This window comes from Phlebotomus papatasi, chromosome 3, assembly GCF_024763615.1.
Source record: "Phlebotomus papatasi isolate M1 chromosome 3, Ppap_2.1, whole genome shotgun sequence".
Classification (NCBI taxonomy): domain Eukaryota; kingdom Metazoa; phylum Arthropoda; class Insecta; order Diptera; family Psychodidae; genus Phlebotomus; species Phlebotomus papatasi.
The window spans coordinates 39218045-39244892 of record NC_077224.1 but is presented as its reverse complement, the minus strand read 5'-3'; the positions used below and the strand labels follow the sequence as shown (position 1 = coordinate 39244892).

The 26848-nt window shown below is 33.9% G+C and overlaps 3 protein-coding genes across 5 annotated transcripts in view; 1 reads left to right on the top strand and 2 right to left on the bottom strand.

The window, feature by feature from the left end:
• Positions 1 to 561: 561 nt before the first annotated feature.
• LOC129805601 (uncharacterized) lies at positions 562 to 10203 on the bottom strand. 3 transcript variants are annotated; one of them, XM_055853636.1, is made up of 6 exons: positions 9993 to 10203; positions 9556 to 9873; positions 4054 to 4648; positions 3823 to 3985; positions 3480 to 3761; positions 562 to 3353 (listed from the first exon to the last, which is right to left on the bottom strand). In XM_055853636.1, the coding sequence occupies exons 1-6, from the start codon at positions 10017 to 10019 to the stop codon at positions 3326 to 3328; spliced, it is 1413 nt and encodes a 470-aa protein (XP_055709611.1). In that variant the 5' UTR covers positions 10020 to 10203; the 3' UTR covers positions 562 to 3325. The 3 variants fall into 3 exon arrangements, with proteins under 3 accessions (XP_055709611.1, XP_055709612.1, XP_055709610.1); XM_055853637.1 differs by having other exon boundaries at positions 3480 to 3758; XM_055853635.1 differs by lacking the exon at positions 562 to 3353 and having other exon boundaries at positions 3374 to 3761.
• Positions 10204 to 13083: 2880 nt separating this feature from the next.
• On the top strand, positions 13084 to 22555 carry LOC129805611 (uncharacterized). Its single transcript, XM_055853650.1, has 3 exons — positions 13084 to 13520; positions 13582 to 13935; positions 21731 to 22555. Exons 1-3 carry the CDS (start codon positions 13324 to 13326, stop codon positions 22404 to 22406), a joined length of 1227 nt encoding a protein of 408 aa, XP_055709625.1. The 5' UTR covers positions 13084 to 13323; the 3' UTR covers positions 22407 to 22555.
• LOC129805573 (proto-oncogene tyrosine-protein kinase ROS) overlaps positions 22538 to 26848 on the bottom strand; it is a 49827-nt gene continuing 45516 nt past the window's right edge. The window contains exon 12 of the mRNA XM_055853573.1: positions 22538 to 26772. Coding sequence (XP_055709548.1) covers positions 26330 to 26772 — 443 coding nt within the window. The 3' untranslated portion in view covers positions 22538 to 26329. The remainder of the gene's footprint in view (positions 26773 to 26848) is intronic.

Genomic DNA, 26848 nt, shown 5'->3' with positions numbered 1-26848 from the left:
GACGAAAATGTTTCACAATAGAGGCATTAAGGAAAAGATGTATCACTGTCCAAGTTGTAATATGTTATTAAACAAGAACATTATAATATATACACAGAAAAAATATTTTGTAAAATTGCTCGTAATTTTTTATGAAATCTTATGGAGGACTTAGGAAATGCTCGTGGATCATATAACCCACAAACAAGTTCGTAAAATTTTGTCATTTGTTCGTATTTGTTTGTAAATTTTTGCCAGACAAAGAAAAATTTACGAACAAATACGAACAAATGACAAAATTTTACGAACTTTTTTTTTGTGTGTTTACGAACATACACGAACAATTGTTTGTAAAAATACAAAAAAATGTTCGTCAAATGATCATTTTACGAACAATGTTTGTGAAAAAGGTACAAAATTTTACGAACTTGTTTGTGGGCTATATGATCCACGAGCTTTTCATAAGTCCTCCATAGGATTTCACAAACATTTACGAACAATTTTACAAAATATTTTTTCTGTGTAGAGGGCATGTCGCTATTATTAAAAAAAAGACAGAAAAACGAATTAAAATCAAATAAGAAAAGTATATAAGTATTTATTTGAAAATCGGGTTGAAAGGGAATTTTTTGACCTCTTTTCAAAAATTAAGGTGCTTTTTATGTTCTACCGCCTCCCCGTGACTCATTTTGTAGGTTTGTTTAAAGCCTATCTGCTTATTATGACCAAGAACCATTTCTAAAACGGCTAAAATAATAAATAAATATATAATTAATAAATATTTCAATGAAAAATGAACATGTCTTCTTTGGAAAGTCGCTATTCTTAAGGCTTCTGTATTATCGACATTTCTTTGTTTTGGTTCCTGTCTCGATTGTTTTCCCCAGTCATCGCCGTCTTCTAAATCACCAAATAGTCGTGACAGAAACCAACGTGAAGAAAATAAGTGTACAGTAGACTCTTCGATATCCAGCACTTCGATATCCGGGTGACAGCTGCCAAACACTGGCGGTTGATATATTCAAAATTATTTTCACTAAACATGAAGTTTGTCCAGAGTGAATTAAAGTATTATTAACATTGTATCGAAGTTTTTAATACATAATTGTGATAAAAAATGAAACATAAGGACACCATGAAGAAAATTCTCTTTTTCTTTGTCAGACAGAAAATAAATTCACACTGCGCAAAATAGAAAAACCGTTGATCATTCAAAAAATCTAAATGTCATTTTGTCCCTCAGTCAGCCGGATATCGAAGAGTCTACTGTAATTATAAAGAATCACACCTAATTCGATTTTGTTCATTTTTCATTGCAATAGTATCACTAATCACACTATAGAACGGCCTTTTTAATTTAAATAAAACACAGAGAATTGTGGATTTCTTTATGGGCTTTATTGATGTTAATTTATCCCATAGGTTTCCAAGCCTTGTTTGAAAAAAATATTATTCAGCTAGAAAACATTTGATGTTATTTTTTTCAATTGAAGATTTTCTTCTTTTGTCAATATCAAGTGAAACTAAAACAGGTACTAAAGTTTTAAATTACATTCTACTAGAGATGGTAAAATTTCAGAAATTTCACAGCAGTCGCCATCTACTTTAGGCGGAAATTCATGAAATTTCTTGAAATTTACCAACTCTACATTCTACCAATATTAATACAATGAGTCATATAATTTCTAACAAGAATTATTTAAGAAAAGATCATTTATATTTGTTTGAGAAAGATTAAATGAAAAACAAAATCATTCATTCTAAAATAGTTTTTTTTTACATTATTTCTACTCATGTTTTTAATAGTGAAGAGTGAGGCAGTTTCAGGCATGTATGACTCCTGAAAATAAAAATGTGTCTGCTCGAACTGAATCGAAAGACCAATTAGAGGTTTTCCAGGTGGACAGTCTGTCCATATTCATTAATAATAATGGGTTTCAAGTCCTTCTGTTAAGTTTGAAGTGTAATATTTTTAATACAAATTGTTTTTTTTTTGTTATTTTTCTTTCAAAAGAAATTGCGTCAAGTCATTTTTATCAATTTAGTCCGTTGATTGTAATGAATTTCAACTAAAAAAAATCTGTTGCTTGAAATTGCCTCCTTCTTCCCTAATTTATAATGTAATAATTTTTAGATTTTTCTTTCTAAATAATACTAAACTAAACTTTTAATAATAATACTTAATAGCGAACCAATGTAAACGTATATTTCTGATCACTGAGAAAAAAAAGAGGGTGCGATTAATTTTTTTTCTCGTAACTTTAACACTTTTTAGGTGTAAAAATATATCAATATTTTTTTAATGTTAATTTTACACCATTTTAAGTGTAAAATTAACCTGAAAAAGGGTAACTTTAACCCATAATACACCTAAAAAGTATAATATTTACACCGATTTCCGATCAATAATGCAGGGTAAAATTAACATTTCCGGAATGTTATTTTAACTTTTTCGGATTTCTCTCAGTGATAAAACTTTATCCGAGGAAAGTAGGTCTGACCGTCTACCAAAGTCTCCTCTGACAATGTTCTTATGATCGAAGATTTTTTGTGGATCAAAAATCGCAACAATACTTCATTTGTAATTAATGCAAATAGATGTGATTAGGAAGGACTCACACCTAATAGATTTTTTTTTAAATATGGAACGTGAAGTAGCGGAGGAAAACTACACTGCCAAAGATTTTCTCCGCCACTCGATGAGTTCAAAATTCTTCTGTAGAACGAAAAGAATGGAATAAATTCGTGTAACCAAAAGCCTTTAGCATGGAAAAATAAGTAGAGCTTAATTTTTTTGCCTTTTAAAGCTGTACGGTCCCGGTCTATTGCAAGCCACAAGGCCAGAACTGAAATTTTATTAATAATTTAGTCAATGTAACCTTCTCAATAAACTAGAATGAGAACTACGGGCAATATCGACAATATCAATCACAATACAACATTCATGTATAGACCCTTATAAAAGACATAAATAATTATATTTTATATTACTTCTTACGCTATACATTGGTTCGATGTACAAAAATTCTATTGCTGTTTTTGTCATAACCAAAAATTACAAATAAAAAATCATGAATGAGGCACAAATTGCACATTTTTATATGCTAAAACTTGAAACAAAAATTCTAAAGTTAATTTTAAATAAAGTATATCATCTACTACAAATTTTGAAATTGAGTACTATATGTGAGTTAGAAATTTTCTTCGGTAGTAACATTATGAATATTTTGGCTAAGTTATTGACTGAATATGCTCTTGTTATCAAAGTTAGTAAAGAACTGTTGACTTTTATCCTAGATATCCTACTGCAATTACATCTAATTACTCCATACTCATCTATCGACTCTCACAACCGCGTTGTTCGATTGTAGCAGCTAAAAAAACATTTTGAATAAATAATAAAAGTCTATTAGCTATTGAATCATGCATAGGTGTAACAATTGATTTTTATTTGTCCTTAGGATTTCTTTAGGAGAAAATGATAAATATCATGGCCGTACCTTTCCAAAAGTCGACGTTTCAACTCTGGTGGATACGTTACGTAGATGTAGTGCTCATTTTGTCCCATATCGCCCATCTCCGTTGCTGCAGAGTAGAATTCCTCCGAGAAACCACTATTTCCTGCAGCTGTACTACTTGTTTCTGCCACAGTGCCAGGAGCACCAGGTCCATGTGAATAGAGAGTCTGCTGTGAAGGTTGCGCTAGATGATGCCGCGCATGGAGAGGACTAGATCTCGCTGTAGCTTGGGTACTTGATGAAATGGTCATATCATCGGAACTACTAATAATTAGAAGTTAATATTATTCAAAAATACAATGTTCTGAAAATAAATTGGACTAACTCAAAGAGAACCCAAATGATGTAGTAGCAGAAGCAAACTCCCAACGAGAGAACCATCACAAGAACAAAGACCAAACCCCAGGGGAATGGCTTTGGTTCCGATGGACTGTCTTCCCAATATCTCTCGCATGTAAGGTACCAGCAAACAGCCCGATTGAGTTCATCTACAATGGCAAAAGGAGCATCTCAGCTTGGCGCTTCTGATGCAAAAAAAAAAGATGGCGACTATTACCTTCCATTTCTTTGAAATCTTGATGAGACAGATTCACCAAGAGACCCTCGATACAATCTCGTATCAGGACCTCACACTTCTTCTTCAGCAGATCTAGATCTTCGGTCTTGCAGTTTGCCTTAAGTCGTTGTAGCTCAGACAGTTTCTGCTGTTTCTTGTCTATTGCGGGCAGAGCAGAATCTACAAGATTCTTATCACAAGCTGACGTGTTGTTCCCATCGTCGGACTCTTCATCCTCATCAGCTGCATTAAGATTGTCACTGGATTGTTCTCCTCCACCCTCATTGGCATCCTCTGTCTGGCTTTTGCATTGCTTCTTTCTAGACTTGTGCCCTGCATCACTTCCACTAGCCTCTCTGGTGCCCGGGACAAAGACTGAAAGTGGTGGAAAGAAGTTGGTTCTTAGGGGAACTCTGGCGAGATCTCTTGGCCCGGACGGTGTCATGGCAGTCCTATAGGCTGTTGCTTCATTCCACACTTCAATGTCCGTGGAAATAATAGCAGCGTCCCCAAAAGATAACGTTGAGTCGTGGCTGAGGAGCACTTCACAGCGCATGATGTCGCAATAGTCCGCTAAGCATACAGCGTCTTCGGCCTGAATGATCAAAATCACAAAGAATTTTTAAAATTTAAAACATTGATATCGACTACTCAGAATATAGGGGAGACTGGGCCGAAATTTGTCAAAACGAAAATTTCAATATTCACTATTTTCTGAAATAAAAGAGACTGATGCTTGAAATTTTTATTATAGATAGCCTTCATGAGCCTTCTTAAACTTACAAAGTTTCAAGGGATTCGAGGAAGGATTATGTAAAATAAAAAATAATGAAATTTTGAGCCCTATTTTTGGAATATTTGGCTTACAGAAAATATCAATACTGATTAGCTCAATTTAAACACATTTTTCGTTAAGATAGAGAAAAATTATCTTCGACAAAGTTGTAGAGGAAGAAATTTCCTATAAAAATATGTCTATTTGATATTTTTAATGTTTGCGAGAGTAAAACGTCACAAATTATCCGAAGACTGACAAAATTTGCCCCAGCAATTTTGAGAATCTCCACAAAATCGACTTTTAGAAAATGATTCGAAAATCAGATTTCTTTCGAGATAGAGGAAAGTAGTCTTCTGCAATGTTGTAGAGCAGTAAATTTCCTATAAGAATATGCTCATTATAAAACGTTTAAGTTTTTTTCAGAGCTCGTGAAAGAATTAAATATGCTTTTAGGCAAGTTTTGCCCCAGTCTCCCCTAAGTCGAACAACTCGATTTTTTTTTACAAAAACCAATTTTATTCGCTTTTTGGATACTTCTTTATACCCTCAACCTTCCCTTGAATATTATACTTGAAAGATAATTATTTTCAAATTTATAGAGATTTTAAATCTCAAATATCCTATCTATAGGGGAGACTGGGGCAAAAAGTCACAAAACGGATATTTTATTTTTTTTTACAAGCTACTGAAGCGCTTCAAAAATTTCTAATTAGCGCAGTTTTATAGAAATTTACCGCTCTACAACTTTGTGAAAGTAATTTTCCTCTATTTTGTAAGGAAACACGTTTATCGAGCTAATTCCTAAAAGGTAATTTTGTGACTTTTTTTCAAAAATGCTGGGGCAAATAGTACCAGACATTGCGTATATTATCATATTTTGATTCGCTTCATACCGGGCTTCCGTAAATTTGAAAAAATACATAGAGGATATATTTTCATAGAAAATTTATTCACGTACACCTTTGTAGAAGACCATTTTCTCTGCGAGAAAAGTGAGAAAACGAGAAAAGCGCTTTTCAAGCTCTTTTAGAAAAAAAACACACAAAAGACTGCAAATCGTTTGACCAAAGCAAACAACAAGCGGCGAGACATGATAATGACGTTTCTTTTCGCCGTGAGACATCAGAAATTGCTTCGTTTTTTTGCTACTTTTTGTTCTATACCTTTTGTTACTTTTTACCCCAAGTGGCCATTTTTAATAAAAGGGTTTCTGGAGAAAAGAACCTTTGTGAAATTCTAAAATAGATAGCGGATTCGTATACAAAAAATCCAAATTATTTAGAAAGTATTCACCAGTGCATCAATTTTAGAAAATAAGTAGGTAATAATTGTTATCTTTTGCAAGCAAAATATTTCAAAAATAGGGCTAAAAATTACTATATTTTTTATTTTCTAAATTCCTTGTTCGAATTCTAAGAAACTTACGACATTGAAGAAGGTTTATGGAGGCTATCTATAGAAAAAAAATTGAGCCGCTATCTTTTTTACCTTGGAAGATATTGCATTTTGAGTTTTTCGATTTGTGACTTTTCGCCCCAGTCTCCCCTATTCTGCATGTAAAATTCCGGGTTTAAATCGCTCTCCTGTAAAATTTGCCTACTTCGAGTTATTCGTTTCTTATTCTGAGCGATCGATATAATGAAATAATTACCCAAGTAACTAGCGAAATCAATAAAATTTTGACTATTGCTTTGTACGGAAGAAATAAATGAAAAAATTTTAATAATTTCAATAATTTTAGTTTATATCAAAAATAGCAATAGCTTTTCTGTCAGTCGTGGATATTACATTAGTCTTATATGGATTGGATATGATTAAGAAAGTATATTTTAGTGAACTGAAATAACTAAACATCCGCAGTTCCAAAAGTTAATTCACAATAATTCATTAGTAGAGAAATAATAAGGCACTTTAGAATTGATTTTATAATCACAAAAGTAATTTTCAATAGCTTAAATAATCTCCCTATTTTATAAAAACGAAACACTATTTTTCTTTAGTAAGTTTTAAAATCCACAAAAAATTGCTAATTTTCTGAGATAGGGGCACTGGAGAAACGTCTACTCTATCAAATTAACAAACTGCGAATGACGAGCTGTAAAATAAATTGCGCAAAGATGCTAGTGCAACAGATTAATTTCCTAGAATTCCCAGGTACATCGATATATATAAATACAGTGTGTGAATTTTTCAATTTCATACACAAGAGATCTACATTTCCCCATATAAAAGCAAAAGGATAACGAAAAGTACGTAACTATTTACGATTTATTACATTGCAAATTTTTACTACATGAATATCCGAAAAACTGAATTATTATTATTGTTATTAGAGATGATTAAGCTACTCTTCATAATGCAGCCTGTTATGGATGAAAAGTTCGCCTAGATATTCTTTAAATTAAATCATTTGAGAAAGTGAATAAAGAATAAAATCGTTGAAGGTATTTTCTGAAGAAAAGAAAATATATTCAGGATTTTGGCGTTCGGGATTTTGGCTTTTCAGGATTTTAGTTCTTCGAGATTTTGACCCTTGGGTTTCGGGAGTTTCGGGATATCGACCCTTTCGGGGTTTTTGTCTCTTCTGGATTTTGGCTTACGGGTTTAACTTCGATTTCTTCTTAGATCTTCAAAATGGTGAATTTTCCGATCATAAATAACTTGTATGAATGAAATGTTTGCCTGGGCCACGCCCGCCACGCCTTTAGACCCACGCTTTTAGATGTGATGGAGAAGGTAGGGGTAGGTTAGGTACAAGGAATCGCTGGGTTCACTGAAGATCGAAGGTTGGAAATTCCCTACATTTTGCGCTCATATGACAAATTGAAAAAAAGCTATAAAAGACTCTAAATTAATTCTAGGTTGATTCTGAAAATTTCGCTTCAAGTTCTGAAAGTATACCAAAAGGGGCAGTTTAAGATAGTCCAGTAGGATAGTATCTTTATGCCTGAGAATTCTTTATTTCAAGTAATTACAACTATAAAGTATTCATTTAGGAAATACTAAAGAGTATATGCTTCGAATAAAAACTAAATTTAAAAAAAAAAAACTTAAAATAAAATTCAAGAACTAAAAAAAAATGTGCCCTTAGGGGGAAAAGTATAACATCTTTGAATTGGGACAGATTTGAAATTGGGATTTTTTCTCCTATTTTTAAATGGAATTGTGCCTTATCATATAATGTAATTTAACTTCGCAATTGATTTGAAGAGCAAAATTATATCATTAATAAAGTCCATTTCCATTTAAAAATATGAGAAAAAAGCGCAATTTCAAAGCTGCTCCTATTTAAAGGTGCCACGAATTTCTTTACGTTTCTGGACAAATAGAAATCCCTGGAAGTCAAATTTGGAAAACACGGCTTATAACCAAGGAATTCATAATTCCAATCTTTGAATTTTGGCATTCTCGAAACATCTTTGGGAGCAGATGTTACGGCTCAATGAATATGATTTTTTTAAAGCTGAAATTCAGGTATTTTTCTCAAGAATTTTATGAGTTCAATTGATTCAAAAGTACACAATAATATTCAAAATTCATTATTTTAACTTTCAAGATAATAAATTAATGAATATCCTGGATATTAGCAAGATTTATATAAAATCGGTTTTAATATATGTATTTAAAATAGTTGAAATGGGTCTTAAGTTAGAAACCTGCATTGGAAATTTTTTTTGATGAATTTTTAATGCGTAAAACACAACTTTTTCAGTCAGTAAAATAATCTTTTTTGTAAAATGTGTAGTATCTTGGGTGAAATGGGGGACATTTGAATTATGGGGCACCTTTGAAATTTAGCTTCTTCTTCTACTTTTAAAATCATAGATTCAGCTTTACCAACCATATGTTTGTCAAGCTGGTCGAGCTAAAGTATATGAAAGGTATGCAATTTTTCAATCAAACATAAGGATATTTAGATTATAATTACAATCAAACAGAAAAAAAATCATATTTGAAATGTTCTTAGTTTAGGTTTAGAGACAAAAATCTTTTCAATATAAATTTTATGCAAAATCTGAATTGTTCCAATTGTTTCAAATAAAATTCTAAAAAAAATTCTAAATTTTAGTATTTTTAATCTTCAAAACAATATAATTTATGATATTAAAAAATTTCAGGACTGAAAAAACAAGCAACAAAAGCACTTCAAATGCTTTTAAAATTTTTCGAGACTTTATTTTATTATTTTATTATGAGCAACATTTTATATTTTTCTGTTTAATTTTAATTTTTTACTGTTTATTTATTTTTTGCCTTTCGAATTTTAATTTTTAATCGAATAACCGCTGAAAAATTGAGCATTCGCGATTTTTTATGCTTCCGCCTATACAAAATTTACTAATTTTGTATAACTTTAATTTCAAAAATATAAAATCAAGCCAATTGATTAATTCTTACAGGACGAACGTATGCGTCTTCTACAACTATGTAACTATAATTCCTGTACAGCTGTTTGCATAAATTATACGTCACGCGTAATTTATTTCCGTGCTATCGATGAAACTTTATTGCTCCAGATCCAGTTTATTAAATTTTCTGAGTGCTCTCACTCAGAACATGCGACGCCCTATTTAGCAAATGCGATGGGAAGGGTGGGAATAGAAATAGAGGTAAAATGGTTGGGATGCAAGTCCCTGGAGAATCCCTGAAAATCCCTGGGGAACTTATGGCTGGGATGCCATGGAAACAGCTCAGTTGCGATGTAATTTTTATTTAAAGCTCACCATATTGATGTTGTTCTTGTGGCGATTGTCGAAGTGCAAATCCAGAAATTTCTCCTCGTAGAAACTCTTGCCACAGAAGCCACAGGTCCACTGACTCGGTCGATTCTGCTTCTTGGCAGAATTCTGGGGCCCAAAGATATCTCTCATTGGATGAAAAGGACACTCCAGGGGCAATATTACTTGGTATTTGTCCAGGATTGGTAGCCACTTGGACTGCACAATCTTCCGAACAACTCGGGCGCTCTCGCGTGAACATTGTATCTTGAAGACACTGGGACCTGGCCAGGGGATGAGTGACAGGAAACATATCACTATCACCTGCGAAAGACCACACAATTCCTCATTCAATCATCCATAAATAATTCCCGCTGCGGCTTTCACCCATTTTTTTTTGTTGCCCCATTATTGATTTTTGTGCGCAATTCTTAGCCCCTTACCTCGATATTAAACGATTTGGTCCACATTCATTCACCATAAATGCCAATTTTTCTTGGTGGTTTTATAGCTCAATGTGCTTATTCAGCCCTTTCTAATGCTAGTTTCAAATATCTTACGGTAGAAAAAGGATCGTTGGTATTAAAATAAATCCTTAGAAAAAACTCCTGATTTTAGGCAAAACTAACAACTACCACCATCTTTATCCTGAATGAGAGGGGAAGTTTTCTGAGCATGGAAACTTTTTCCAGATATTTTGAGCTTATAGAAAATATGATTCAAAATGAAATCTATCCAATTTTTATATTAATTAAATAATAATAGAAAATATTATGTTGGTATTAAACAAATATACTTTACAGGAAAAGTTTAAAACATTCTGGCTTCTTATAAAACAGAAAAATTATGCATTTTAGATTCTCGATTTTTTTTTATAAAAGGAAAGGTATGAAAAATCAATTATTTTATCACATTTGGACATTAAAATTCTAATGCGATATTAATTGTCGCTAATGGGCGTTCTAAAGTGTAATTCGTGACTTTGAATCACTGTATTAGGAAATGATCTACAGTACGTGGAAAAATTGTATCAATGTTTCTCAATTCTCTATAAAAAATTAATGTCTCAATATATATTTCTTCTGAAACGTTTTTTTTCTTGGAGAGACCTATTATAAAGCTACAATAAATTACTGATAAGAATTTTTTGGCAAAAGAACTAATATGTTTTCTTATAGTATTGATATAGATTTATAGGATATCGATTTTCATAAGTTTTATTCCTCGCTGGAAGTGAACTTTTGAACCAAATTCTGTACCAAATTTAGCTTGGCGTTCGGATTTGTTAATATTTTATCAATAGATTAAGTATGGATATGTTTTTTGATAACTGTTATATTGTTTCCGCAATGTTTCGCGGACATTTTGTTGAACCAAAAACATATAAGTATTTTTGCTAAAAAATCCTTCCTTTCCAAGAAAAAAGTCTGACACGAAATAAAAATTACAGATAATTATTATTTTTTTTGTATCAATGTAAAACATTAAAACAATTTCGCCCCGTACTGTATTTGTCGATCAAATGGTAGATTTCGCCCGCAAAAACGGATTTAAGTTAGATTTAAGTATGGCAATAATGTGAAAAGTTATTGTGATTCCAATTACTTTTTTATTCTGAATACATTACTTTCGGTTAACTTAAACCAATTTTTTGGGGAAAGTCTACTATTTACGAAAATTCTAAACAGTAATTGATTCAAAGGCACAAATCATACTTTTACTTTACAACGCTTAGCGATAAATAAGAATATAATATAAAATGTAACATTAAATTTTGATCTGAAACACAACTAATCTTTACAAAAATTGGGGTTTATTTTTTATTTAAAAAGTAATATGTTTATAGGTAAAATGAGAAACTCCTCAATTTTTCTTTTACAAAAATTAATAAACTTATAACTTTTATTTTACCCTTATGGCCTCTACACACTAGAGAAATTTATGTCCATATTGAAGCAAATTCTCTGTTCTTGTGTAGGAAAAAGCTCTTCAATATGGACATAAATTTTTGGTGTTTTTTTTGGTGTTTAGATGCCATTACTTATATTATCAAAAATATTTTTATACTGATTTCTGTACACTAGCTGTAACCAAATAAATAGTAAGAATTATTTTTGCAAAAATTATAGATTTCCTTTATTTTGAACATAATAACTAGTTTGTCTTTAAGAATTTTATCAATAAATAATCGTGTTTTATCATATAGTAATATTTATATTTAATTGTAATAATTTTAAAAGAATCATCTTTAGTGAAATGACGTTGATTTTTTAAATAGTCATTTTCATTCAAATATTAAAGAAAAAAGATTAACAATAAATGTAGGAAGTGCAGAGAACAGATATCTAATTGAAATTGACCAAGAAATAAATATTGCAAAAGAAAGTATAATACGTTTACAATAAAAATTCCGAAAATATAAATTTACATTCTGTACATTCTAAGTATCTAAGTAAAAATGTTGAAGGAGCACTTATGAATACAATAAGTGCTTTAAATTTGTGATTATTACATATTAAAGCAACATTATACAGTAGTTACAATAAATATTTATTTATTGTTTATGTTTAGATCATGTTTGATTATCCTATTGCCCAACGCTTAATAATTTTTGTTTGTAAACATATCTTCAAAATTTCCTATGAGAGAGAGGGACATGACTAAATCTCTGCTCCATTCACTCTCATTGAAATGTCAAAAACATGATTGTAAAACAAAAGTTATTGTGCGTTGGGCATAACAAACAATCTTATTGAAATTTGAAAGTTTTCTAAAAAAATAAATAAATAAATATATTAATAATAAAATAAATAAATTTTAGTCAAAAATTAATATTTTGATGGAATTTTCACATGTCTTTCCTAATACAAATATATAGAGAATTTTCTTCAAAGAGTGGTTTTGAGGAAAATTGCTCGCAGCAGACCTTCTAATAACAAAAAAGTAATTGATCAGTAAAAATTTGATTAACTTATTAAGAAACCGTTATTTTTTTGCATTTTAATTTTTACAAAATTGAGTTCTTTTAATTATACATTCATCAGGATTGTGTGATGTAATGACTTTAATTCATGAAAAACAAATATTAAAAAAAATATAAATTTTCGTCATTGAGATTGGTCGGACACCAGATATTTTCTAAAGCAACATTCGACTGCTGGAATAATTTTTTTAAAGTATAAAAGGAAACTTAAAGAACACGATCATTTACATTAACTGTGAAACTTTCCAAAGGATTACCGCAAAATTTCCCCTACTTTCAGGTTCGCAGGATATCGAGATAAACTTTGTTTCTCAGGATAATTCTTGGAAAATCACCAACATTGTATCATTGTTTACTGCGGAAATAGAAAATAGTAGGGCAATATTTTTAAATTGTGAGAAAGGATCAATTATTTGATTTAGTTATTTAATTAATTATTTTATGTTTTTCTCTTTTTCGCATCAATTTTTTGGACAGAGTTTAGAAAAATAACGGATTTTTTTTTAAAATTATTTCTAAACTCATTTCCTATACCCATCGTTAAAGGCGCCACCATCGACTGCTCACTTTTCGACTGTGTTGTTGTTTCGTTGAAAGTGGGTTTGTTTTCTTCCCATTTTTGCGTGTTTTACTGATTTTTCTGTAAAAACAATTCGCAATTAATTGTGTCAGCCCCTTAATTAATTGTTTAGTGTTATAACGTGCTGGTGAAAAAGTGAATATCAGGGAAAGAAAATACGATTACAAGTATTTTTCTGACACATAACCTGCAACTCAATCCAGCAATAAAAATGGGAAAATCCTCAAAAAAATCCAAGAAACATCACAAGAAACGAAGTTCAAGTGAAAGTGAGTCCTCTGAGGCTTCCCCCAAGAGGCCAAGTCATAGGGAGCCTGAAGTGAGACATCATCGGAAGAAAGAAGTGTCGGATGACAGGGGATTTTCTTCCAAATGGGACAGTCCGGAAGAGAGTACATCACACAGAAGGTTACAAAAATATTACTTTGTTTTTTTTTTCAATGAGTGGCTTACTTTGTTTTATTCGTAGGCATCGGGAGAGGATTCAGGAAACATATCGAGAGGAACATGAAGACAGCAGGAGTTTTGGAAGGCGCCAAAACAGAGAAGTTCATGAGAGACACTTTCAAGATGATCGTAGGGATCGATCAGGAAGGCGTCAGAGGCACAGCCCATCGCCCAGGGGCGACTTTAGGGACAATCGGAGAAGAAATGAGGAGCGTCATGAGGAAGAGTATACACGGAGGAACAAAAATGAGGCTCAGGATCGTGGCAGGAGGTATCGGGAGAGTCGAGATGGTGAATGGAATCGAGAGGAGAGGTACGAAGATCGCAGAGAGGAGAGAAATGGACAAAATGAATTATTCCACGAGAGAGAAAGAAGGTAAGATAATTATTTTGTAATGACTTCAAAGAGGAGATTTTAATGGGTTTATCTCAGGTGAGATTCCTAATAATCTTACCGACTCTGGTCCACATATTTCGTTTCCTACGATTGGGTATAATCTTTGCCAAAGTTTCTGCGCTTTTTTTTAAATTTTACTGAAAAAATTTCTTGCGAGCGCGCTTCAGACCCATTTTTCTTCCATTACGTTCTTAAACGCCCTTCAGACAGGAGGTTTAGCCCAGCTTGCGAAGGTCCTAAAAGCCTAAATAGCAACCAGTTCAATTGGTTTTTCAGAATCTAATAGATCATTTGCTCTTATTAATATAATACAGTAGACTCTCTTAATCGGGAATATGGGGCAAAATGTTATCCGGGTTTATCGACAGATTTGGGTGTCAAAGCCTTTGTAAATTCCACAAAAAGCTCTCAATTATAAAGAATCACGATAAAATAGGAAGAACTACAGCGAATTTGAGCGAATTACAGTAGACTCTCGCAAATTCGGCTCTTTTAAGATCGGGCTACTTTTTAATTCGGGCAGCGGTTACATTTTAAAAAGTTGTTGTCATTTTTCAAGTTTGATTATGATTATAGAATCAAAGGGACAGATAATCCTAACCGGCTTATGTAGGTGAGATTCTTAACGTGAGCTAACTCGGAGTGCATGCAAATTCGATTTGGAGCTGAAGTTGGGAGACGCCATTCAGTTATCTTGAATCAAATTCGTGAAATTATACAAATTTTGTATTTAAACCAAAATATCAAGGATTTGGATGAACTGACAGAAAAGTGTTATATGGGTGAAATGTAGACCAGAATGTTCTTTATAATTTTGCCGTAGAACTTGAACTCATCGATTACTCAGAAGCCAAGATAAGCGAGGTTTTTTGTTTCTTAACTCGTTTTTTCATCCAGAGTTCCCCAAGTAGTCATTTGTTGAACTTCAACTATATCAAAGAATTATTGTCTTTTGTGGGACTTTCCATTTAAAACCCTATTTTAAGTGTCTTGGTGGAGTAGAGGCAGTCAAATTGGCATCTGAGTGATTTCAAAGCGTTATTATGGGAAAAATCAATTTTTTCACACTTAAACGGCAAAATCGGAGTGATAGCGTAGTCTGAGTGGAAAATGATTTATGGACGAAATGTAGAGACAAATGTGCTCTACAATTATGTTGAAGTAATCATCAAAATCGGTTCAGCGACAGTCGAGATAATTGAGGTTATGTGATATTGAAATTGGTTTTTCGACTGTGGCGCCCCTGGTGTTGGTCCCACGAAGTTCAAATATTCTAGAAAGTTGTAGCATTTGGTGAGATCTTTCGTTTAAGCCCTCATTCATCAAAATCGGTCACATAGAACCGGAGATATGATTTTTTGAATTTCGTGAACTTTGACCCCTCATATCTCCGGTTCTATTGAAACCACAGCGCGCATACGCACCATTTTGGAAACGTCCTAGACTGGACTACAACATACTAAAATTTCATTAACTTGCACAATGCCGTTTTTGAGAAAAGTGACTTTGAATTTCGATGAATTTTGATGCTATCACAGCGCCACCTGTGGTGACTTTTTGAACTTCCATCTGAAAGTGCTCATCGAGACGAAACCAAAAAGGTAAAATTTATGTCGCTATGTTAATTAGAACCGGAGATAGAGGCCGGTCAATGTTCAAACTTTGACCCCTTATAGCTCGGGTCAGGGGTTTTAGATCGACTTAAGGTTTTTTTTATTTGATAGGTATAATCAACGGCTACAACATACTAAAATTTCAGCCCGATGCACAATGGAATTTTTGAGTTATTTAACTTATAAGATTTAAAAATTTTCTTTTTAATAATAGCGCCCCTAGCGGTGGTTTTATGAACTTGCGATGTTAGAAGGGGAAGTGGCATTTCACGAGAGCTTTCCAAAAAGCCCTCACTTTTTAAATTCTGACAATTAGAACCAGAGTTATGGCCATTTTAAGAAATTTTTTTTGGACCCTTATAGCTCGGGTCAGGGGGGTCGGGGGACCTTAAGTTTGGTATTGATGGAAAGCTCTAAGGCCCAGCTATAACATACTAAAATTTGAGCCCGCTCGATGCCATAGGGGCGGAGCTATTGAGAAAACAAAAAAAGGGGGGTCTTCAAAATGGCGGAAGGAGGGGTGGGGGGTGGGGGGTCTATGCACCAAGTTGCAATTTTCACCCGATATATAACCTTTGCCGAAAACCGCAAGTCGATATCTTTTTTAGTTTAGGAGCTATTAAGCTCCAAAGAGCGGCCGGCCGGGAACGTAAAATAGCCACATATATATTCGTGATCAGGAAGTGGCGAAACACATTTTGGCCAAGTTTGAGCGCGATCGGAGGACATGAAATTTTGTTAGGATTATAGTAGGTGAGATTGTTAAGAATCTCACCTAATATGCTCAAATTTGGCGTGGTTTGTCTTAGTTTTGTTGTGATTTTGCATTATTGAGGGATTTTCATGCAATTTATGTTATATATGAGTGTGTAAACTCAATATCTATATGCATATGAATAAAAAATCGTTGCATTTCAAAAAGTTTGTCGCCCGAATTTCTGTCCAATTCGGCTGACATTTCGGTCCCATATGCCCGAATTTGAGAGAGTCTACTGTAGCTTCATAATTAAACGTGAAAATTGTGAACAAAATTTTTCACCCGATTGAAAAAGAGCCGATTGAGTGAGAGTCTACTGTAATTAGGGGAGACTGGGGCAAAAAGTCACAAAACGGATATTTTATTTTATTACAAGCTACTCGAGCGCTTTAAAAATTTCTAATTAGCGCAGTTTTATAGGAAATTTACCGATCTACAACTTTGTGAAAGTAATTTTGCTCTATTTTGTAAGGAAATACGTTTATCGAGCCAATTTCTAAAAGGTAAGTTTTTGACTATTCTCAAAAATGCTGGGGCAAATACTACCAGACATTGGGTGTTATCATATTTTGATTCGCTTCATTACAGGCTTCCGTAAATTTGAAAAAATACCTGACATATTTTCATAGAAAATTTATTCATCTATACCTTTGTAAAACACCGTTTTCTCTGCGAGAAAAGTGAGAAAACGAGAAAAACGCTTTTCAAGCTAGGGTAAATTAAGCTAATTCAAAACCTGCTCTAAATGGAAATTTTTCGCTACTCCAAATGGAAACATGATTGTTTTCATGATAAATGCAGTACTTAATTACTATATTTATATATTTTCTATACCACAGTTTCATTATTTAGTTAATTTTGCTCCAAATAAAGCGAAAATTCATTCATATTCACAAATTTGAATTTGTTAATTCCTCAGAAAAATTAAAAGTGTACCTTTTCACCATCGAATTTTTCATCGATCGACCATGTTTTCCAATTAAAAACACAATGACGTGACTGATGTTTATTCATCTTGTTTAACATTTATGTCATATTTCTGGATAATTTTAGTTAAATTAAGTGCCAATCTTTATTGTTAATGGCACGTGAAGTTTTCAAATGAAATAATTACCTTATTTCGTGAACAAAAAGGGTTTTTCCGAAGTGTCTGCAAATGCTTCAATAGGAAACTCTGAAAATATGATTTTTTTGGAGAGATTTTCTTATTGTTTTAGGTGGGAAAGGGGAAAATGCCAGGAATAAAAACAAATCTTGCACTCAAGAGCAACTCAACAAGGTTTTGTAAGCCTTTCGTCGCGGTTTCACTTACACTGTTTGTCTCCAATTAGAAACTTTCCCTTGTCTCCATTTGGATTAATATGTTTCCAATAGAAGCATTTTACGCTCGCGTATTTTTCTTGTATTTAAGAAGTTTTCAAATTATATCTAAAGAATTTCCACTATCCAATAACATTCTAGAAGAGTCAATGAGCAAATTTATGTAATTCTCTTCAGAAAAAATATGAACTTAATGTGTTGAATCTTCTGTCAAAGTTAGAGCGTCTGGAAATGATTTTGAATTAGGACATTTACCCTATTTTAGAAAAAAACACACAAAAGACTACAAATCGTTTGGCCAATGCAAACACAAGCGGCGAGCACGAGACATGGTAATGATGTTTCTTTTCACCGTGAGACATCAGAAATTGCTTCGTTTTTTTGTTACTTTTTGCTCTATACCTTTTGTTACTTTTTACCCCAAGTGGTCATTTTTAATAAAAGGATTTCTGGAGAATAGAACTTTTGTGAAATTCTAAAATAGATAGCGGATTCGTATTAAAAAAATCCAAATTATTTAGTGTAGAAGATTTTTCTGCCATTCAACGGCAAAGTAGCGATCGTGTCGTTACGTGCCTCGCCGTTAGCAACCCTCCCCTATTGCAATCTTAACCCATTCAGTCAATGTATCAGAAATACTTGAGATAGAATGTTCATACTTTGAGATTAGTTTCCTACAGGTTAATAGATGAATTTTTTAAAAAGAAAAAAATTTTATTCATTAAGTGGGCGCGTGAGCCGCCCTCAAACACGCGTCTTAACGGTCAGTGAATTTAAATTCTGTTCATTAGTTCATTACAAACTCTACTGATTTAGATACAGTAACTATCCAAGAAAACACATTGGCAATCAGAATTCAAATCAGAAAAGAGGATGAAAGCCAATTTTAACAAATTCGATGGGATGTCGAATTTTCCGTCCGCCATTTTGAGCAAAATTTTTGCATGACTTTCTGCGAAGCGAGAAAAGAACAACAAAATGTATTCCCATTTCTGTCGGACGATTTTTTCAAAGTAATTGAAAGACTAAAGTAACTAAAAATTCATTCCCGACAGAAATTCGAATATCAAACTTACGACATTGAAGGTCTATGGAGGCTATCTATAGAAAAAAACTTGAGCCGCTATCTTTTTTATCTTGGAAGATATTGAATTTTGAATTGTTCGATTTGTGACTTTTTGCCCCAGTCTCCCCTATTATTATTTTGATAATTTCAAGCATCTCGGAGAGCTTCTTAGAATTATTTCAAGAAATTTGACGACTTAAAATTTTGTAATAACTGTGGGCAAATAGTCATATTTGATATCTTGGATATTGATTTTTTTATTTCAGAATATGAAAATATTGGAATTTTCTTGATCATGGTCTGTTTGTTTTTCAAGATTTCAAGATATTCAGAAACTGGGCTAAACCTTCAGTCTGAAGGCCATCGTTAGAGATGGTCAATATCCTCCAAAAATTCCTTTTACGAATTTTAAAGGACTTAGACAGACTTATGGCTTAATCCGAGAGGCAGTTTAGTAGAAAATTGATAGGAATATAGGGTGGAATAACCGGCTATCGCCATGTTTAGGAAACAATTAAATTCATTTAATCATAACTTTTGAATCCTTGTTACAAGATAAGTCAAATTTGACACAAAGTTACTTAGATGTATTGGCTCTAGATACGTGAAAACAATAATCCTAGAACATAACGCTGGACTACTTAAAAAACTGATTTTTATTAATAATGCAAAAATAACCATTTCGTCGCCACTTTTTACCACTTTTCGCCAGTTTTGTAAAATTTGTAACCACTTCTCGCCACCCACTTGAAAAGAACCACACTCGGTTATTTTAGGCAATGCTATGAAAAGAATACATTCACCATTTCTCTTTCCTTGTGATCACTTTATTATTACACTCTTTAAATGATTTTTCTTCACTTTTATTTGAGAAATCAAATTATGGAGCTTTTGCAGAAAGTAAACAATGCAGATTTGATAACTGAGAATGTACGAAGTGAAGTTAGCGTCGCCTATTGAAAAGATATGGCGACAGATGGTAAAATCAATTCCAGAATATTACCACTTCTCGCCATGCCTCATTTTTATACAAAAATAATATAAAATGAAATATTAATTGACTAAATACAAATTTTATGTATTCCACAAGTGCAATTAAATATTCAATAGACAAATTATTTACCCAAATAGGTATTTTTGGCCTGATGAAAATTTGACGACACTTAGTACATTTGGTAAGAGATGTTGGATTCGATGCACTTGCTTAAAATATTGCTCTAAAAAGTGATCAAAATCGTGAATCCAAAACGAATAATTATTATTTTTCGATTCTATGCGTAGAAGCAGAAACAATACAAAAAATTGCGACTCATTTATTTCATAAATTGCGAAAAATAGCGATTTCAATGTAAGTGGCGAGAAGTGGGGCACTGGCGAGAACTGGTGATTCCACCCTAGTCTAATAATTTTTTAACAGCAGTTTTCACAATCGTTTTTTTCAATTTCTCTCCATCAATCTCTCTCCATTCTTTCAATCCTGGCTGCCAAACGGTAAGAGATATTGACTTCCGGTCTTTGGTGACCCCCACAAGTCAACATTCTCTATCGAACTAACTTACCTAAATTACCCCTGATCCCTTCTATCCCCTCCAAAAATATGTTTTTTTATTTTGACTGCAGAAATTGGTCCTGGCGATTTCGTTCATTTTTGGAAATGTTTTGAAAATAGTTCAGCTGAACATTTCGTCTTTGGACATCTATCTCAGGAAAAATCGTCATTTTGAATTATTCAAGGTCAAAGGTCTAATTTTCACACAATTTGATCAATTAATTAATTAAAAGTTTAATAATTTTTTGAAACACTCTTCTTGAACAATTTTGAACTTCAAGATAGTTTTGTGGTGATTTATAGACAAATTTAATTCGACAGTAATTAGCTGAGATTCTTTACAATCTCAGCTTATGTGGTCCTAGGTGAAATCCGACTTCGTCAGATTGGGCCCAAATTTTGGATTTACACGTTTTGTCCGTCCCGTCCGTCCGTGGTATAACCACTTCTGGCGAGAGAACGGAAAGAGATATCGACAAGCGGTTTTCGGCAAAGGTTAAATGTCGATAGGCAGCAAGAAGTAAGTGTTGTCAGATCCGCTCCCCCCACCCCCTTTCGCCATTTTGGAATACTCCTAAATTTTGCGTTTTCAATAACTTAGCCCCTATGGCATCGATCGATCTCAAATTTTAGTATGTTATAGCTGGACCTAAGACCTTTCGATCAGTACCAAACTTAACTTACCCCTACCCCTCTGGCCCGAGCTAGAAGGGGTCAAAAATTTAATATTCGAATGGCGATATCTCCGGTTCTAATTATCGGAATTCGAAAAATTTTGGTGTTTTGGAAAGCTGTCGTAGAGTATTGTATTACGACCCTTATGACACCCCAATTTTATACGATTTTATCGAAGGTCCGATTAGTCGATAAATCGATTTTCGATTAATCGATCTCGTATATTTCGAAAACAGGACGATGCTTTTTCTTTTAATTTTAATATGTTGTAGCTGAGGTCGAGACCTTTCCAACGGTGGGTCGTATTCCTTCCTTGATGTTCCCTGCCCTGAGCTATAACCAAAAATGTCTTGACCAGATCATATTTTCGGTGTTTATAGAGCAATTTTGATGAAATTTTAGTATATATTGTATATGAAATCGAGATCTTTCTAATGATGGGTTCCATCTGTTCCCACTTCAACCCACTGTACTTTGGGGCTTATCTGGGCTTATCTCTGGTTTTTGATTATAATTAGGTTAAACCTTTTCTCGGATTAAGTCGTATCGTAAGTGTTTCTAGCACAATACATTTATTTGAGTATATGAAAAAAATTCTTAAGTTATTGAAACTGTGCGTGGATTAGACTTGTTAGGAATTTCAAGATCTTTCAAATAAACCAAATAATTGTCAAAATCCGCTAACATGTAATAAAATCTTCTAAGCAATTTAACATTGGAAAAGTTAAGAAAGAATTTTTGGGCGAATTTGCAGTTGAGAGTTTAGTCTCCTATCATTGCGATTTCTTTTGCAGGAGCGACGATGGAAATCGTCGGCGTGGAAATCAGCGCAGTCGGAGTCCACACAGAAGGTTTCCGCGTCAGGAAGATGATGGAAAGTACGAGTGGGGAAAGCGCGATGACAAGTCCTTTGCTGAGCAAAAGGAGCCAGTTGAGAAGGAGAAGCCCAACTTTGGGCTGTCAGGGAAGCTCACAGAAGACACCAATAAGGTCAATGGGGTGGTGATCAAATACGCTGAACCCCCAGAGGCTCGGAAGCCCAAACGTCGTTGGCGTCTGTATCCCTTCAAAGGGGAACAAGCCCTGCCTACGATGTACATCCATCGCCAAAGTTGCTTCTTGATTGGACGCGATCACAAAGTCTGTGATTTGCGCGTGGATCATCCGTCGTGTTCAAAGCAACATGCTGCACTTCAGTATCGTTTGGTGCCATTTGAGCGCGAAGATGGAACCGTGGGGAAGAGAATTAGGCCCTACTTGATTGATCTTGAGTCATCAAATGGAACCTATGTCAACAATAATCGCATCGAGGCGAAGAAATATGTTGAATTACTCGAGAAGGATGTCATCAAATTCGGCTTCAGCTCACGCGAATACGTTCTGCTGCACGAGAACAGCCACGAGGAAGCTCTCGATGATGATGTCAATCCCGAACAGGAGACGGAGATAAAGAAGGAGTCAGAAGATTGACGAGGTGAGCAATGATTTTTTAGCCCTGTAAATAATTTTTTTTGGTGTTTCTGCAGCAAAAAAAAAACAATTGCATATTCCTGTTATTGTAATCAAGAAAAATCTCTATTGAGGAAAAATAAAAAAAGGCGTGAGAGTTAAACTTACAATTTTTATTGCTAAATCATTTTTTGTGTTTTTTTCTTAGTCATTTTGGTATTTTGTCTTGGTTCTTAAATACAAAAAAAAAATTGTCCATGACTTATTACCTACAGATATTTACAAGTGATATAATTTATTAATTTATAATTTATACGTATTGCAAACACCTTTAATATAAGGGTGTTTTATTGTAATTAATCAAACTGCAAGTAGAGATGAATTTGACAAGACTTGAGATACAAACAACTTAGATTGTGGCCTAAAGTTCGTTTGGATAGGGTAAGTGTGCCAAATTCCGTCCAGCTTGCAATTCCGGCCACCTTTTTTGTTCCTCGAATTTTCATGAATTTTTAGTTTTTACATACTCTAGAGATTATACAGTCCAAAAGAATAACAAAAAATGTAGCTTCGACAAACGAGATGACGTGAAAAAGACATTGGAAGAATTCCTGAAGGGAAAGGAACTATAAGAATGAAGGTGGCCGAAATAGGGCACCAAAGCTATCTCTACATTTTTATTCATTTTAAAATGTATTAAGAATGATTTTAAAGTAAATAAAGACGATAAACTGTCTACAAGGTTCTAAGCAACACTCCTTAAGTAGAAGGAATGAATAAAATCAATTTCTATTAAAGATATTACATTTCAAACTTGAGACTTTGGCTCTTGCATGCAACTATGCCGAAATTTGACACACTTACCCTAGATGTCTTTTTTTTGGTTGATTTTAAATGTTTTTAAAACATTTTTTATTGTGAGACAATTACAAAGTTGTAAAAGATTTTCAGTCTTAGTGATATTTTTTTTTAATTCAGGCTTCTCTGTGAAAAAAATGTTTAACTCTAAATTATTCTCGAAGAAGGTAAAAAAAATTGACTGCAGAAAATGGGTAAGATTGGTAGTTTATTTTTCAATTTTTATTCATTTAATTTGCAATTGTGACCAACCTGATTATCCGATTTAGAAAATTTTGATAATTTTGGAAAGGTATTGGAATTATCTAAAACTTTCCAGAACATTTAAAGCTCGTTATGGTTAAATTTGTGTATTTTTTCAACAGCCAAATTGGTAAACTGACAAGACTAAAACTTAAAAACAAGAATTTTACTTGATGTTATGCAAAAGTGACGTCCAGGGAGAATAGGGTAAAATGAGTTAATAAGTATCATTTCCTTATTTTACCTACAAATGAATTCGAAAAATCTCAGGTTATGTGCAGCCTAAGCTTAACAATTTAAGAGATATTTATGTCAAAATCTTCTAATCTAAATTTTAAAGAAATATTGGATCAGTAATTTAGTTTCCGAATAAAAAAATCCGGATTTAATAGCTCAAATGGAAATAAATTTACAGAAAAGGTGATAATCTTGACCTTCGAAAATTCGATATCGAAAATATATTCGGTCATCGAAATGCCTGGCTCCCAGTAACGAAAGTACTCTGTTCGATAGGTCGCGACTGTGGCGCCCTCCCAAATGTTCAGAAAGTGGTGGCCATCAAAGAGAACTATTGCTATACTATTTAAGAGAACTATTGATTTACATTGGACTAAACCCTGTTCCGAACGCGTTTGCTGAACGGTGTTCAAACAGGGAACTTTCGTTGCTGGGGTATTTATTCCTAAAATTTATCTAAAACTTGTATGGTCAACGGACAGGACGGACGATACTTACAACAATTATCGCGAGAGGGCGATTGGGACAGACGAAGATGGAAGACGAACGAAAAACGAGCGACCAACAGACTTGGACTGGACGTCAAAAAGATTGAAGGTGAATAGTGAACATAAAAATATTTTGGCTATATGGACCTGATTGAGTCTGACAGCCAAAACATAAAAAGAAGAGAGAGAGAACATAAAAATCATTCAAAGTGTTTTAGTTGAAAAAGTAATGGAATCTACAAATGAAAGAAACCAATGAAGCCGTTTTTTGGAAATAAGCCTAATAAGATGGGTTTGAAAGGTTTGAAGAGGGTTGTAAGTTTAGCTTCTGAGCCGTTAGGAAGTAAACCATAAATAAAACATGATACAGAAAAATATTTGTGGGAATTTGGAGAAAAAATTAGTACATGGCGTAGTTGTACAAACATGGTTACTGGCGACATATCATTCAGATCCCGTCAGAGTGTCACTTTGGACGAGTGGAATTTTGAGGTTTTTAAGAACTTCAAATACCTCGGATCGGTACTGACGACGGGTAATGAAGTCGGAATAGAGGTTAATGAGGGACTCGCTGTGGGGAGTAGAAGTTTCTTTGCACTCTCCTCGATATTTCGATCAAGGAACGTCTCGCGGTCAACAAAGATCAAAATATACAGAACTATACTGAAGCCAGTCATAACGTATGGTCTGGAAACAGTACCGTTGACCCGTACAGAGGAGAGAAAGCTGCTGATCTTTGAAAGACGGGTCCTACGACGAATCTACGGGCCTTTCCATAAGGAAACTACAGGGGAATTCCGAATAAGGATGAACCACGAACTGAAGGAGCTTTATGAAGAGGCCGACATTGTGGCCTCTATTCAGGCGAGAAGACTGAGCTAGCTCGGTCACATCTGCTATATGCCAGAGGAGAGGATCCCGAGGAAACTGTATGAGCGAAATCTGGAGGAGACAATGAGGAGGGGCGTCCCCGGACGAGATGGAAAAACATAGTGGACGATTTCCTCAAAACCCTGGGGGTGCTACGACGCTGGCGGACGCTGGCTTTAGATCGTGTGGAACCGCGAGGTGTTGTGCAGGAGGCCTTGTCTCTTAACCTTTTAAGGACGAGAGGGTCAAAAATCGGGGGTCCGAAAAAATCATATTTTCTGAGTTTTTAGAACAACACGAAAAACTTTGTTTTTGGGTCACCGGTGATCCAACCGTCCTTAAAGGGTTAAAGGGACGTAAGTCGCCGCTTAAGTAAGTAAATAGTTGTACAGACGTCTTATGAATTAATTCCCGTTTCTCGAATGCTACATATTGATCATCTATACATTTCCGGTTCATTACCATTTTGGATCGATTCTTGTAGAGGATTTCAAAACCTTTCAAAAAAAAATCCAATTTTGACGAAATCGATTGAGAAATATGCCTCCTAAAGCGATTTAGCTTTGATTTTGAAAAAAAAAACAAAATGGCGGATTTTCTGGCAAATCCGTTATGGCATTTATGTCAATTTTAACAAAATATTGCGTAAACTAACAATTATGTTAAAATATTTACAGTAAAATGTCTTCATGAGCCTAGAGTTCTTAAGTTTTGAGTAATGATAAACTTCCGAGTGTAATTTATGTGATTTTTCGCCTTAAAGCTTTTTAGGTGATTAAAAAGAACTTTAAGGTAATTTCTGGTGATATATCTTTTTCGGTAGATTTCAATTAAAATCTTTTAGTTAAGGTTGGACAGTTTCTTTCATGCACAATTTTGAATTGTGCTCAGACAAATCGCTCAGTAAAAACCGTAAAGCAAATTTGAACTGTACGAATCTGCCCCATTTTCTACGTTGTCAAACAAATAATGTATCTAAAATTGACAGATATTTTTTCTTAGTAATTCAGGAGGGAATTTAGAGTTAAAACATTTTCTAAATCGCATTACAGTAATTGGGAAAAATACTGAAATCTGAGCTTGAAGTAATTTTTACGTAATTTTATCGCATTCCAAACTTAATGCGGTCTTGTCCATCATCTCTACTTACCCTAACAAAAAATTCTCCTTACGTTAACGTTCAGACTGAAAAATGTACAATAATTTTGGTCATTTTGCAAGGATAAAGTGCCTTAGTACCGGAAAGTCTCATAAAACTGTCTTTCCGTCTGTCGATGACGAAGGCACGGCAGTTGTATTTGAGTAGATGATGATAGGTGACGTGGGTAGTTTTCCGTCGCAGGAACGCGTCTGATTGGGTAGGAGGGCATCCAGGCTCGAGCACGCATCTGCGGTATTGTCAGGAAGTGCCACGGTGAGAATTGTATTGCAGTTGGGTAGTTTTCCCGTACAACTACTGGTTGTCCTCAATTCTGAGGAATTTGTACTGCCTTCCGCTGATGGGAAGTTGGTTATAGGAATTTCGTAGTCTTCACTAACTAGACTTGGAGCTTTGTCGTCAGTACTGTAGATTAATTCTATGTACTTTGGTATAAGACCTGTATCTGTGGACGTGGTTGGTATTGAGTGATCAACACGTTGACTGGGAATTGATGTAATCCCTGAATCACCACTCACAATTTTATGTCCACCTGAAACATGCAAATTCGGACTTAGACTAAAGTGTTTAGAGATATTTCTTGACTATCAGAGGATATCAGAGAGTTA